The 14,753-nt window shown below is 37.1% G+C and overlaps 1 protein-coding gene across 1 annotated transcript; it reads right to left on the bottom strand.

Moving 5' to 3' along the window:
- Positions 1 to 13,167: 13,167 nt before the first annotated feature.
- On the bottom strand, positions 13,168 to 14,031 carry LOC145007415 (uncharacterized). The gene has a single exon (XM_078966353.1). It carries the CDS (start codon positions 14,029 to 14,031, stop codon positions 13,168 to 13,170), a length of 864 nt encoding a protein of 287 aa, XP_078822479.1.
- Positions 14,032 to 14,753: the final 722 nt, after the last annotated feature.

The raw sequence follows: 14,753 nt of genomic DNA, 5'->3' as shown, positions 1-14,753 counted from the left end.
TATTGTTCAGTTGTAATCAGGGAGGTAAATGTTGAAGGTTCAGGTTATCTTGTTCGAGGACGTGAAGCATCGGTAGTGGCACCTTATGGGTTCATGACTAAGTTCAGGATGAGGGTTGTGTTAGAACTTCTTTATGTGTTCATGTATGATGAAGGCTATGGGGTACAAAGCACAACCCGAACATCTGATTGGAGATTAGTAGGATGGGGTTTCAACTCATGCTGATTTTGGCATGGCTATTGTGGAAGTATTGCAAGAATACGGGTTGTCCGTAGTATCCGCTAGGATAAGTTTGGCCATTATAGGAAGGGTTGTAAGGTTGTGAGGAGGATCATAGACTCCATTCAGGTTAATTCGAGCTCATTATTGTTATTTAGTTGCTTCGTATTCGGGCAGGAGGACTGTTAGAACTGTATTAGAGGTTAGACTTGTATAGATCACGATTAAGGAAGAAACTTGTTTGGCTATGCTAGTTTGGGTGACACTCGTGGGTGATGCCCGTTTGGTTATGCTAGCTTAGAGGAGACTTGTGGGCAAGGCCCGATTGGTTATGTTATATTTGGTAAGCGGATCATTTAGATGTTTGAGGTTATGCTTAGGGCATCTGGTTTTAGTTGCGAGTTTCTAGGCTAGTGATTAAATGTTGGCACGATCAAGGTGATTTGTAATCTTAACGTTTAAGTGGATTAAATGGTGTAACAGTGTCTCGTGAATCATTAAGTGTATGAATCATGAGGGTGGGACCTGGTAGTGTCTGGTAGGGGTGGGGCATTAGATTAAGTTTGGATTGGGGAAACTCAGTGATCAACGGGTTGGATATGTATGGTAGAAAGGCTAGGGTAGCCTTTATCAGTTAAACTCTTGGGCGTAGTCTTGTTGTGCGACTGTCGCGAGTTTGTCAGTCTCAGCAATCGGTTAGGGATTTTGCATCCCCGTTTAATTAAAAGGCCAGCGTGGAATCAAGAGATCTCGGATAGATCGAATCTGCAAGTTTTTTTTATTTAGCAGCATGCGAGGTACGTATTGTTTTGGTACCAATGGTTGAGACTCGTGTTCGGAGTCAGCTTCATTTTCGAGTGAGAGGTATCTGAAATCGGATCATGGTTGGGGTTCTGTTTATCAATTATCAATGAGATGTTCAGGGTTGGAGGGGTGTTGTTCGATTCGGGTTGCGGACTAGAGTCGGCATGGATGTGGTTGGAATGGTTCGATGTGTCTGGAAGTCAGGCATGGAATAGGATTTTAGTTTTCTGGTAGCGTAGATGGATTTCCTCTTTGTTGGTTAAGGCAACGTATTAAGGTTGTTCATCTGTTAAGGTATGTGTTCCTGCGAAGCTTGGTTCAGTAGTAGTAGCGGAAGGTGGACATCTGTGTGAGGGGATTTCTCAAGTCTGTTTTGGTTGCAAGGAAGTTCAGTCGGGGTTTGCCGGTGTAATATAATAAGTTGTAAGGAATGATGTTGAGGAAGAAATCTAGTTTAAGTAGGGGAGAGTTGTAACACCCATTTTCTAGATTGATGTAGTTTGAACTTATCAGAATCAAAGATGGAAATTTTGGGAAAAACTCCTTGCCACGACATGACGCATGGAAGCCCATGTTGTGGCAAGGTTATACCGGAACATGTGTTTTAGTGGGCTCCACGGCGTAATAAAAGAATAGCCACGGCGTGGCAGCCGCTGCAGCCCAAAACCTAGGATTTTTAGGGTTTCTCTTGTATATAAGCACCTTAACTCCCATTCTATGTCATCTTCCTTAGCCTCCATTACGCTCAAACCTCATAAACCCTAACCCTAGCCTCTCTTGGTGATTTTAGCTCATTTTGGTGCTTTTGGTGGCTTGAAGCAAACGATGAAGTGCTCTAGTGTGTTGTTCCAACAAGCAAGCTTCATCATTCTTCTCTTGTGCATTCTCCGAACTCTTGTAAGTATTAAAGCTCCAACCTTTTTTTTCCATGCTTCTAGATCTAGGTTTCTTGTCCCATTTTTCAAGATTGTGGAAGTTTGGATGGAAGGCTTCAATCAAGTTGGCAACTTTATGTATCATTGAGGTCCATTTGGGGTTATATATGGTAGATCTATGGTTCCTAGGAGTTTTTGGTCTCATAAACAAAGTTTGAGCTCATTTCTCATGATTATAACCTAATGGGGAAGGACATGCATGTCCATAAAGCTACGATTCTTATGGTCCATTAGGTGTAAGAAACCCTTTTGGAAACTTTGGGTAAGTGGCTTTTATGATTAAGTGATAAATGGTTGAGTCATACCTTAAGTTGCCACTAGGACCTAGGTTTTGAGATCTTCGTGTATAGGGATGTCCTAAGGGATAAAATTGGAAACTTTATCCATCAAGAACTTAGGAAGAAGTAGATTTGAGCTTTGAACCCCTTGGTGTGGTTGGAAGCATCTTAATGCATTAAGCCGCTGAAAATCAGTTCCCACGACGATGTGGTGACTGGAGTGAGACCCGATTGCTTTGTCATCTTGTTGCCACGACGTGGCCAATGGAAGGCCATGATGTGGCGACTTGCTGAAGTGTTTTTGGTTGTTTGACTTGGGACTGTTGACTTTGACTTGTTGATCTGGGATGAATTTTGGTTAAGATTGCTGGTTTTGGTGTGTAGACTAATGTTGGACCTTGTATGTTTTGATATGAGTGATGTAGCATCTTTTGCTGGGCTTTGAGTTGTGGTTTAGTTGTTTTTGTGACTCAGGTGAGTCTTTTTACTATACTGTGTAGGATGCTAGATGTCTTTGTGACTCTTGCATTGTGTGATGGGATGGTCCCATTGACAGGTTGGGTTGAGCCTATTTATATGTTGTGTTGGGCCCATTGATATGTGGGTTGGGCCAATATACTGGCTAAGCTCGTTGATATGTATGGTATGTAGTATTTTGGGAAACTCATTAAACTTTATGCTTACGGTTTGTGATTTAACATTTTTCAGGTACTTCCAGTTTCAAAAGGAAGGGTCTGACTTGACTGCATAGTAACCCCTAATGGTTTTTCCGCACTGACTATATTTGTTTTACTCTGATGTTTATAAAATACAATTCACTCTAATTGGTTTTGGAACAAATGATTGTATGAAATTAATGGTTTAAAAATAATTTTTTTTTTTACTTTTGGGATGTTATACTGTAACATTAAAATAAGGGGAAAAAATATAACTAGATATAGAAAATATGCATATGTGCACATATATTAAAATAAGAAAAACAAAACCTTGATGTATGCAAAAATCAAATTATACATCAAATACTATAACATAATCTTATATCTATGTCCATTGAAGATATAATAAAGAATAAAAATATGTCCATTCAAGATATAATAAAGAATAAAAAGATGAACATCACAACTAACACCTTCATCATTACAACTAGAAAAGATTCCCTGGCGTTGCCGGGGCCGAAAGGTACTGCTTTGTAAAGTAAAGTAGCATGTTGAATTGCATTGAGATAATCTAGTAAATGAAGATAAACAATATCATCTAATTATATAAGTAAAGAACTCTAAATCGTTATTTCTTGCAATAAATGAGGAAAATAAAGAAATGATCTCACAAATTGAACTTTATTGCCAAGTATGGCAGTAGTCAGAAAACCAATCCGGAAAATATATATCGTTGCTTTTTATCCGTTAATGTGAGGGTAATTTGGTCTTTTCAGGTAGTAAGGACTGAATTTGTCACCATGGGTAAACCATATGAACCATTTATGTAATTTTGGCGGTGGTGGTGGTGGTGGTGATGGCAGATGGTGAGTGGGTTTATGATATTGGGTGGGTATTTTCTAATAAATAAAACATTAATTTAAAACCAAAAAGAAAATGTTAAATCTGGTAAACCACAGAGACTAATCGTGTAATTTTATCTAACAATAATAATAATAATAATGAGGGACCATTTCTGCCAAAAAACTAAATACTAATAATATGTAATAAAATGTGAGGGTTATGAAAAATTCAAACCAAAGTGAAAGGATTGTTTGTGAACAAAAGCATAAAGGTGAAGGGTCAATGTTGTAAGTTGGAGGACCAAAATTAACAAAAATAAGATGTCGCTTTCCTGTTAAAATCTAGGGTTAGGTTCATTTGAGACCACCTATATTTTGTGAGACCGTGAGACGCATTTTTTTATTATTTTTTATTATTTTTATTATTTTTTTTAGTTAATTCATGTTCCGAAAATAATATTTAAAAAAAGAATTTTTTGATTTTTCCATTTATTTTTCATTTTAAAATTATTTTTAGAATATGTACAGTGTAATATTCTATTTAGAATATTTCACGTATTTTTCAAAAAAAAATAGAATTTTTTTTATTTTTTATTTATTTATTTGAGTTAATTCAAGTTCCGAAAATAATATTTAAAAAAAGAATTTTTAGATTTTTCCATTTATTTTGCATTTTAAAATTATTTTTTAGAATATGTCAGTGTAATATTCTATTTACAATATTTCACGTATTTTTCAAAAAAAAAAAAAAACGGAATTTTTTTTATGTTTTTTTATATTTTTTTTAGTTAATTCAAGTTCCGAAAATAATATTTAAAAAAAGAATTTTTGGATTTTTCCATTTATTTTGCATTTTAAAATTATTTTTAGATTTGATCTTACGGTCTCACAAAATTAGAATTGTCTCAAATGAACCTGAACCTATATATATATATATATATATATATATATATATATATATATATATATATATATATATATATATATATATATATATATATATATATATATATATATATACACACCGGAAACATAAAAACTTGATTCCATTGATATTAATGACCTGTTGAAGAAACAACTTAATGTACAACTAATACACAACAACAAGTAAAAATTCAAATGGAACTAAAAAAATGAATGCATATTAAGAGATAGAACACTAATAACAACCTTGCTTAAACCATAAAGAATGAATCACATAAATGAAAAAAAAAATCAAGCACGACGAAGAACCATACAATATTGAATAAAGGATTTAAGCTAAATACAAAATGATAAGAAAATAATAAAGAGTAAATATGATCGATCAAAACTGAAAGAAAAAAAAAACACTAACCTAAAAATCAAGCATGAGGAAGAACAATACAATAATGCACAGATGATTTAAGCTAAAAAAATGATTCGAAAAGAATAACGAGTAAATATGATCAATCGAAATTGAAAAAAAATTGTTAACCTACAAGCACAATGGCAATGCAAATGCAGATGATTCGAAACGAAAAGAAGAAGATCTGGAGAGGAAAATCTCAAAATATGAATGATCCATGAAGTTTGTACAGCACGATGAAGATAAACATTATCCTTAATACATTTGAATACATTTCAAAATGAAAAACAATTTTTTTATTAATGATTAAAATAAATCACAAATTAATGTTTAGATAAATTAAAAAGAGAAAAAGAGGATCCTACCATTAATTAAGAAAATTTTAAAATAATCTAATCTAATAGTTTAAAATTAGTTCTTGAGTTTTCGCAAATATGTGGGTTCTCAACAGAAAGTTTTATATATATATATATATATATATATATATATATATATATATATATATATATATATATATATATATATATATATATATATATATATAGAGAGAGAGAGAGAGAGAGAAATTTGTAAGAACTCAACAACTTCAAATATGTTCATCATTTTTCAAAACCGAAAATACCATTGGACTATTAGATCAGTGACTAAGTCAGATCCATCGTCTAAAAAAAGATTTGACGATTTTTTTTTTGGAAATGTGCATGTATGCACAATTAGCAATTATATTGACTAAAGACACATGATTATCCGTAGTAATATTAATTGTTGGAACAAAGTTCTAGTAGGATCGATAGATTCTAAGCAGAAAAAAACAGTAAATGACGTAATGAAGAACACAAGAATGGTTTAACTGATGTCGAATGATTAAGCTTTAACACCTCAGAAGAGCTCTATTAAGAACTTCGACTGTAGAGGTGCTTAGGGTTACAAAGCAATAATAATTATATTCACGACCGTATCTAAGGCATACATGCATGAACTATTTATAGATTAACCCTACTTAATAATCACGAATGGACAAACCCAATCCAGATACACAAAACTAAGACCATGACGCAACATAAAATACCCAACAATCTCCCCATTTGCGTCAATGGAGTCGAAAGCTCAGTTCAGTTGAGCTATAGAAGACTTCTTGACAGTCTTGAACACCTTCGGTATAATGGTCAATAGAGTATGACGAAAAGTGATATACCACCGAAGCATGTTCGTGAAGTTCTTCTTGTCTGCCTCAGTGTTCTGCTTGCATCAATGGATGATATTAATTATGTGCTCCAAGTAGTCCGTTGAGAGTACATGCTTATCAACAAGAGCGAAAAGAAATATGTTGGCTTCGCCTCTTGTGAACATCACTATGAGATGTGTAGAATAAATTTGGCCCATCTTCATCTTGTTCACATCTCCAGGTTTTATAGTTGGCTTTATAGTGGGTTTCTTCTTCAAGACTTTAGCAATCTCCTGATCCATTGCAGCTACTTCATGGATATAGGAAGCCAACATCCTCTTCAGATGATCTAGGATCGGCTCATACTCTTTTGCATTAGTGAGCAATATGTTAAACAACAAGATCATCCAATCATGAGGATTCAAGTTAGGAAGATCTGCCAGGGATATAACAGAAACCGAGTTGTCTGAACTTCGGGTTATTTTGAAGTTAACATTGACAAACTTCCATGCATGCGAAGGTTTCATCACCTTGACAGTTATAATCTTCTGTGCACTCCATCTCAGGTACTGAGGCTGACCGAACTTGAGATAAAAATCAATAAGTTCACGATCAACATGAGAGTGAGGTGAGGGAACTTGAACAATCGAATCAAAGCAGTGAAAAGTAAATGCCTTTCGTGTTATAGGCATATCAAACTGTGAGTCCCTCGAATTCTCACAATCAAACGAAGCTACAGGTTCTAGCAACACACTTCCACTGTAGTGTCCGAGTAGATACTGTTATTTTCTCTCGAACCATAATAATATTATTTGATCTTATCATTGAATCATTTATTTCTCTTGTTTCTCTTCCTTTGTTTCTCTTGCTATTGAAATATCTTCAATTTTTATTTCTACACACATCTTTTTTTTGGGGGTCTACAGCCATTATGTGGCATAGGGGTTACATCCCGTACGAAAGTTAATAGTATACCACTTCTGCGAATAGCTCGTAATGCTGCGTCTCTTCCGAGACCGAGACCTTTAATAGCTCGTACACACTTGGAAACTCTATTGCTTCTTTGATGAGCGTTTCTCTAGTCCAAGGAGGAAACAAGTCCTTTCTGCAAATTAAGGCATCTTGCTCTTCCTTGTTCTTTCGCTCCCTCTCTTATGCTTCCTTTTCAACCCGAAGGGTTTCATCCAATTCCTTATCCCTTTTCTTTCGTCTCAGGGCCTCGAAAATTGTTTCTTCTTCATCACTATCATCAGCAAGTCCCTTCTTCTTATCTTGATTACTAGAACCCGAAGCTTCATTACCCTTCGGTTCTGTTTTGACAGTGACTTTTGGCTGAGTTGACTGAACACCTTCTCCCCCTTGTTTCGGAGGTACGAATCGCTCCAAAACACCCTTCATTTCGTGTAAAAGTGCAAGGGTAGGAAGAAGCTTGGAAGTCAAACGATTCCGGATGGTCAGTGTAAGTATCAAATCATGAGCACTAAGAATATAGTTTAGCATATTTTGAACATCACCAGTACAACTCCGGAATACAGCACACTCAATCTTCAATAATGAAATCTCCCTTTCAGCTTGAGCCAATTGAACTGTCTGAACTTCAATGGTAGAGGTTTGACGTGCAAGATCCTCCCTTAATGCACTCTCCTTTTCCAAATCAACATGGAGTGTTTCAAGCCGAGAATTCACAGAGCTAAGAAGAGAAGTGTTCTCAACTTGAATTGAAGAACGAACATTCTCGAATTTGGCCTGCTCTTCTTGAAGTGACTTGGATAAAGAATCAACTGAAGCGTTTATTTTAGCTGCATTTGAATCAGCATGACCTTTGAGGGATTCAAGAAAAATCTGGGAACTGTGAATAAATTTTGCAACGTCAATTGTAGCCTTCTGGAAAGAAGAAGTGGATGCTTCAACCACTTTGTTGATTTGTCAATGGCCTCTGTATACTGCTCAAAAGCAGTGTCCAAAAAAGCCTTGAGCACCACATCATTATACGTCCTTGTAAAGGCGTGCAATTGATCAAGCTTTTCATCAAGACCCTGCACTTGTTGTCTAGTGACGGGAGCATCTTCCTCTTTATCAGTGGGAATCCGATAAGGACTGTAATAGTTTGAGTCAAACTCAATATTGGCACCACCAAGAGTATCACCAGAATCTGTTGAGGGTGAGGGTGAAAGAGGTTTGGATGTAACAGGAGGTTCGGTTTCAGTATTAGCCCATGTATCAGATACGTTGACGTTAACCGGAGGTTCGGTTGTAGTGGTGGTAGTTGCTTGTGAACAGATAGGAGGTGGTAGAAATTGGTACTGTACTAACTGGTGGTGGTGGTGGCATAGAAGTGGTGTTTTGAGATGTAGGAGGTGGTGGAATAGGAGCAACCGAAACTGCAACAGTAGTTTTCGGTGGAGATGGAGGAGGTGTTGGAATCTTGTCATGAAGTTGTTCAGTAGAAGTTAGAGAATGTGGAGTGTATTACCTCTTGGTGAGCCATGATGTTGAACTTCTTCTTCCTCATCTGCTGATCGCTCCTCATCATGTTCTGAGCTTGGAGGAGAAGGACTCTTTGATTTCCTTTCCATCTTCTTAACTTTCTTTGGAGCCAAAGAATCAGCCTTTTTAGCCTTTCGCTTTTTAGACTTGTTAGGCTTAGATGAAGGACCTTCGGTTGTCACCTTCTTGGTATTTTCCCTTTTTCCTCGGTTGGCTGGTTTTTCCACAGCATCCAAAGCAGCTTTCTGTTCACGAGTCAATTCTCTTGGTTCTTTGAGAGGAAGCTTTCTGTAGTCATCCATCACTTTACTTTCAGTTGACACACACCTGTACATCGTTTCAGGTATTGAACCATTGTGGGAGAACTTTTTGGCATTAGAGAAGATGATCTTCTTCATATGAAAAGTAGCCACGGAGGAGACCAATGCATCTTTCATGACTGGAATCTGCAAAGTTTCAATGGCCCTTCGAGTGACAATGGTCTAGAAACGACCACAAGAAATCTCTGAATGTCTCGTCGATGTGTTGAGACTTTGTACCAGTTGCGACCAAATAATCGACCCATAATCAAGGTAGTGTCATTGTAGACACCATAGAGAATGGTCAGGAAACCCTTAATGGTACCATCTGACCCAGCAACCCTCTCCGCTAAACCCTTGTTGAGAAGTGTAAGTAACCCATTCCATTGCGGCGGCAAACACGATTTCTTAACCTTCGTCACTATGGTGAGAACATCAGTGTACCCCATCTCATAAAGCATTGTAAACAGCTGGGTTGTGGTGACGAAATTAGGAGATATAACAGAGGCATCGACAGCAAGCTTTAACAGGGAACAAAATCTCCCTTTCGAAATTGATACCTTGTGAGAGAGGATTTGAAAATAGATCCTCTCATTGTTCTTGTCATAAGTTGCAGTAGAATAGACTTGGGATAGTAGAGACGTTGGAACAGATTCCACCTGCGTGAGTTCGATAACTAGAGGAGAGTATTTGAGACATTCGACAACTTGGAGTATGTACGAATCATACAGAAGCAGTCTGATCTTGAATAGATGATGAGTCCGCCATTTTTGGGTTTGATCACAAGCAAGGACAATGAAGCAGTCTGATCTTGAACAGATGATGAGTCTGCCATTGTTGATGTAAGGAAGAAGATGAACAGTTTATGATCGCCTTGTGTATTTGAGAGAGTTTGAAGAAGGTAAGAAGGTACAATTTGTGCGAGAAACCCTTTATATACCGTTTCCAGGAGAGAGAGAAAGTATCATCGTGATGATGATACGATCACTGAAACGTCGTCTGAAAAAGCGTGATGTGACATGTTGGTTACCCCAAATAGACTTCATCAAGCGTGGGTTTAGGAACCGTTCAAATTCACACGCCCAAAATTTTATCCACATATCGACTTTTCAAATTTACTTTCGCTCCAGATGTTATAAGAACCATATTCGCGCCTAAAAGAAACTTTAAACGAGCCATAAGGAACATTAACCAGAATTTTGGAAAATCACAAATTATATTCGTGTAAGAGTGTTCCTAAAATAAAGAAATAAAGCAAAATGTGTATAGGATGTGAGTGATGTCTTTAATAAGACATAAAGCAGATGATTCCGGGCAAAAATCTCTTCCTTGAAAGTCAAGAGTGACTTGAAGTGCTTGTGTGGTTTCCCGAGAAAGTACGATCGAGTGCTTGTAAAGAAACACCAAAAGGGTTCTTTTAAATAATAGTATAAGGGGCGGCTTATCTTCAACCGAACATCGATTCTTAACATAAGACTGAATGTTGGATGAAGTACTTGTGAGACCGATGTGGTATGTTGAACAAGTAGGTTGGATATAATATATTGTGACTAAAGATGTTATAAAGAATCTCAAAAACAAAAACAAACTAGATCTTTTTGGGAAGAAATGCCTTGGTGTTAGAAAATTTCATAAAAGACCATTAAATTTTTTTTGAGATATCGTTAAGTAACAAGTAAGATCTTGAATATAAATATTCACCGTTAAATCATTGTTGGTGTTGAATTTTGGGTCTCACTTAGCACGTGGTGTACGCATCTAAGATCATAAACACATATTTTATGCAACCATAAACCTCAGTGGTAATATCTAAGAGTCTCAAGGGTTACCGTGTTGAAACGACGGTTGATGGATAATGTAAAGGATGTGGTTAAGGAACCGAAATTACCTCTGCTGTATAAACGTGACAAAGCAGAAAACTCTCAACTCATTTGAGAAGAGTAAGGTAGCTCTTGACTTGAGTGGATTTATCAGCCTGATTGGGAAGAAATGATAGGTATATATCGAATCATTAAGGCCTTGCTCCTCGTCTTAGAGGCTTCGGTCTACATGCACCGGCATGCTTCTAGGGACACTTAACTAGTTCATATCAAAATAATCATACCTGCCCTACCTCCAATTTATGTAGCAATGACGTACTTGATACCTAGCAAAGAGAAGAAGCAAACAAGCAAACCACACAAACAAGACAAACAGAACGAAATAAAAATAAAATAAAATAAAAGATAGAATCTTTTGGATATATATATATATATATATATATATATATATATATATATATATATATATATATATATATATATATGGATTTTTGAAGTTTTCTGAAAAATAATAAAAACAGAAGAAAGAAGAAAAAAATATTTTTGGGTTTTTTTTTTTTTTTTTTTTTTTGAATTTTTTGAAAAATAATAAAAACAAAAAAATTAAAAAAAAATTAACACTAAACACTCTTGAAATAAAAAGAAAGAGAAAATAGAGTAAGAAATAGATTTAAAAATGAGTTTACAAGATATACAGCCGAAACCAAACCTTAAAAGAATGAAGCAAAATAAGCCGAACGTTCGGTTCATTTCGGTTCCCTAAAATTTCGGAGCCGAAATAGACCGAGCGTTTGGTTCATTTCGGTTCCCAAAAATTATGGAGCCGAAATAGACCGAGCGTTCAGTTCGTTTCGGTTCCCGTAAAATCCGGAACCAAAATAAACCGAGCGTTCGCTCTATTTCGCTTGTCTAATTTTTAGAGAGAGGTTTGAGGGTTCGGTACCGACTCTTCTTCCATCATTCCCAAACCTTGTAAAATTTTGTTGAAGCGTGCTTCTGGTAAGGCTTTAGTGAAGATGTCATCCGGTTAATCAGAGGACCGAACGAAATGTACTTCTATGTTCCCATCTTCTACATGGTTCTTGATAAAATGGTATCTCAGTGCAATATGCTTTGTCTTTGAGTGTTGCACTGGATTGTGACATATTCTTATCGCGCTTTCTGAGTCACAATAGAGAGGTATTTTCTTCATACTTAGTTCGTAGTCTCTTAGTTGGCTTTGTATCCATATCACTTTTGAGGTACAGGATGCTGCAGCTATGTACTCAGCTTCGGTTGTTAAAAGAGACACACATGTTTGCTTCTTGGACTGCTAGCTAACAAGTTTACTGTCAAGTAATTGGCATCCTCAAGTTGTAGTCTTTTGGTCCAGAACACATCCTCCAAGATCAGCGTCAGAAAAGGATTGAAAAAAGAATCCGGATCTAGCAGGGTACTACAGACCGAGAGAAGAGGTTCGCTTCAGATAACGGAAGATATTTTTCACTACCACCATGTGAGGTTCTCTTGGATTTGCTTGAAACCTGGCACAATAACACACAGAAAACATAATGTCTGGTCTACTAGCTGTTAGATACATAAGAGACCCTATCATTTGACGATAGAGTGTTACGTCAACGACAGGTTTTTCCAGAGATTGTGTTAACTTTGTGCCAAACGCCATAGGAACCTTCATTTTTGAATCTCCCGTCATACCGAACTTTGCCAGCAAGTTCTTCGTGTAGGCCTCTTGGTTGATAAAAATGCCTTCTATACCCTGTCTTATATTCAAACCAAGGAAAAAAAATAATCGGACCCATTGCGCTCATTTCAAATTTAGTCTCCATCAACTTCCTGAATTCAGCCGTTAAGCTAGGATTCGTGGAGCCGAAGATTATGTGATCGACATAAATCTGAACTATCATTAGATGTTCTCCTTCTTTCTTTCGGAAGAAGTTTGGGTCAACCGAACCTTGCTTGAATTTTGACATTTTAAGAAAGCGAGTTAAAGTTTCATACCAGGCCCTCGATGCTTGCTTCAGACCGTATACAACTTTATCTAACACATAGCAGTGATCAAGGTATCTCTCGTTCACGAACCCAGGTGGTTGCTCAACATACACTGTTTCTTCTAGTTCTCCATTCAAGAAAGCACATTTCACATCCATTTGGAAAACTTCAAAGTTTTTATGAACAGCATATGCCAGAAAAATTCTAACTGATTCCAACCTTGCTACAGGAGCGAAGGTCTCATCATAGTCTATCCCTTCTTCTTGGCAATATCCTTTCACAACCAACCGAGCCTTGTTGCGTATGAAATTGCCCTCTTTGTCCAACTTATTCCTGAAGACCCATTTTAAGCCGACCACTGAATCATCCTTGGAGTGGGAATCAGCCTCCAAACTCGATTCCGTTCAAACTCATGGAGTTCATCTTGAATAGCTTGTACCCAATTAACGTGATCAAGTGCAGCATTAACCGTCTTCGGTTCGACTTTGGAGACAAACAAACTCAACATACATAATTCAACATTAGAGAATAATGCAGTTTGTTTTGCTTTCAATTGAGAACGTGTGAGAACTCGCTCAGATGATTCCCCAATAATTTGTGCTTTGGGATGATCCTTAGTCCATTTTGTTAGAGGAGGGTAATTAGGGTCATAGACTGGATCCAACTCTGCATTTACTTCTTCTTCAAGTTCTGATTGATCACCTTCGTCATTTTTATTCTCATTCTCCCCCTCAAATGGCGAAGCATATCCCTTGTTAGGTTCAGAGTTTTCCTCCTCTGTTGGAGTTGGATTCTCCCCCTCGATTGGACTATCATTGGTTGGGGATGGAGTAGGATTCTCCCCCTCGACTGGACTTTTATGGGTTGGGGCTGGAGTTGGATTCTCCCCTTCGAAAGACAGATCGGTTGTCTTTGGTGCAGATGAACCCTCCCCCTTGAACGTTGAGCCATTGTTTGGAGGGTTAGATGAGGGTTCACCACCAGTCAGTTTAGGAATTTCATTTTCCATTTCTTTTGCAACTTCATCAATGATCTTTTTCAGATTGTCGATTTTGTTGTCTGTTGCTTTCGCCTCTGAGTGTATAGCCTTCTCTGGTTCATCAAATAGCCTTATATATTCTTCAAACAAGTTGGAAATGGGAACCGAGACTTGTCCTAATTCAGGAAATATTTCCCCCAAGGCACTTTCGCTTCTTTGAACTTTATTCATGTAGTTGTCATCAAAGGTTACATAGTATGTTTCTTCAATTTGTTTGGAGCATTTGTTCAAAACTCTGTATGCCTTTGAAGTGAGTGAATAACCAAGAAAAATCCCCTCATCGGCTTTGATGTGAAACTTGTTTCGGTTCTCTTTGGAATTGAAAATGAAGCACCTTGAACCGAACACGTGGAAAAACTTAACGTTGGGCTTTCGATTGTTCAGAATCTCATACGGAGTGATGGATAATCGTTTGTTAAGTAAGTATCAGTTCTGAGTATAGCATGCGGTTGCAACTGCATCAGCCCAGAAGTATAGCGGAAGAAAAGCGAAGCTTAGCATGGTTCGAGCTGCCTCACATAAAGAATGGTTTCGTCTTTCAACAATTCCATTCTGTTGTGGTGTATAGGGGGCCAAGAAGTTGTGACTTATCCCCTTTTCAGCCAGAAAATCCTCAAAATCTTTATTCTTGAATTTAAGCCCATTGGCACTTCTAATATTCCTCACCAACTTTCGCAGCTGCACTTCCACTTGCTTGATAAATGTCTTCAAATTGGGAGTCGCGTCTGATTTCTGTTTAAGAAAGAAAACCTAGGTGAAGCGTGAAAAATCATCCACTCTGACAAGAATGAACTTACTACCACCGAAGCTTTCGATAGCCGAAGTTCCACATAAGTCAATATGTAGAAGTTCAAGAGCTTCAACAATCTTTGTATTGATACGTGTAGGATGGC

This window comes from Lactuca saligna, chromosome 7 (genome assembly GCF_052625555.1).
Source record: "Lactuca saligna cultivar CGN05327 chromosome 7, ASM5262555v1, whole genome shotgun sequence".
Taxonomy (NCBI): domain Eukaryota; kingdom Viridiplantae; phylum Streptophyta; class Magnoliopsida; order Asterales; family Asteraceae; genus Lactuca; species Lactuca saligna.
This window is presented reverse-complemented; position numbering and strand designations above follow the sequence as displayed.

Bases quoted from the DNA above. Each gene is read 5' to 3' on its own strand.
- LOC145007415 (XM_078966353.1), bottom strand. From the start codon at position 14,031: ATGAATAAAGTTCAAAGAAGCGAAAGTGCCTTGGGGGAAATATTTCCT.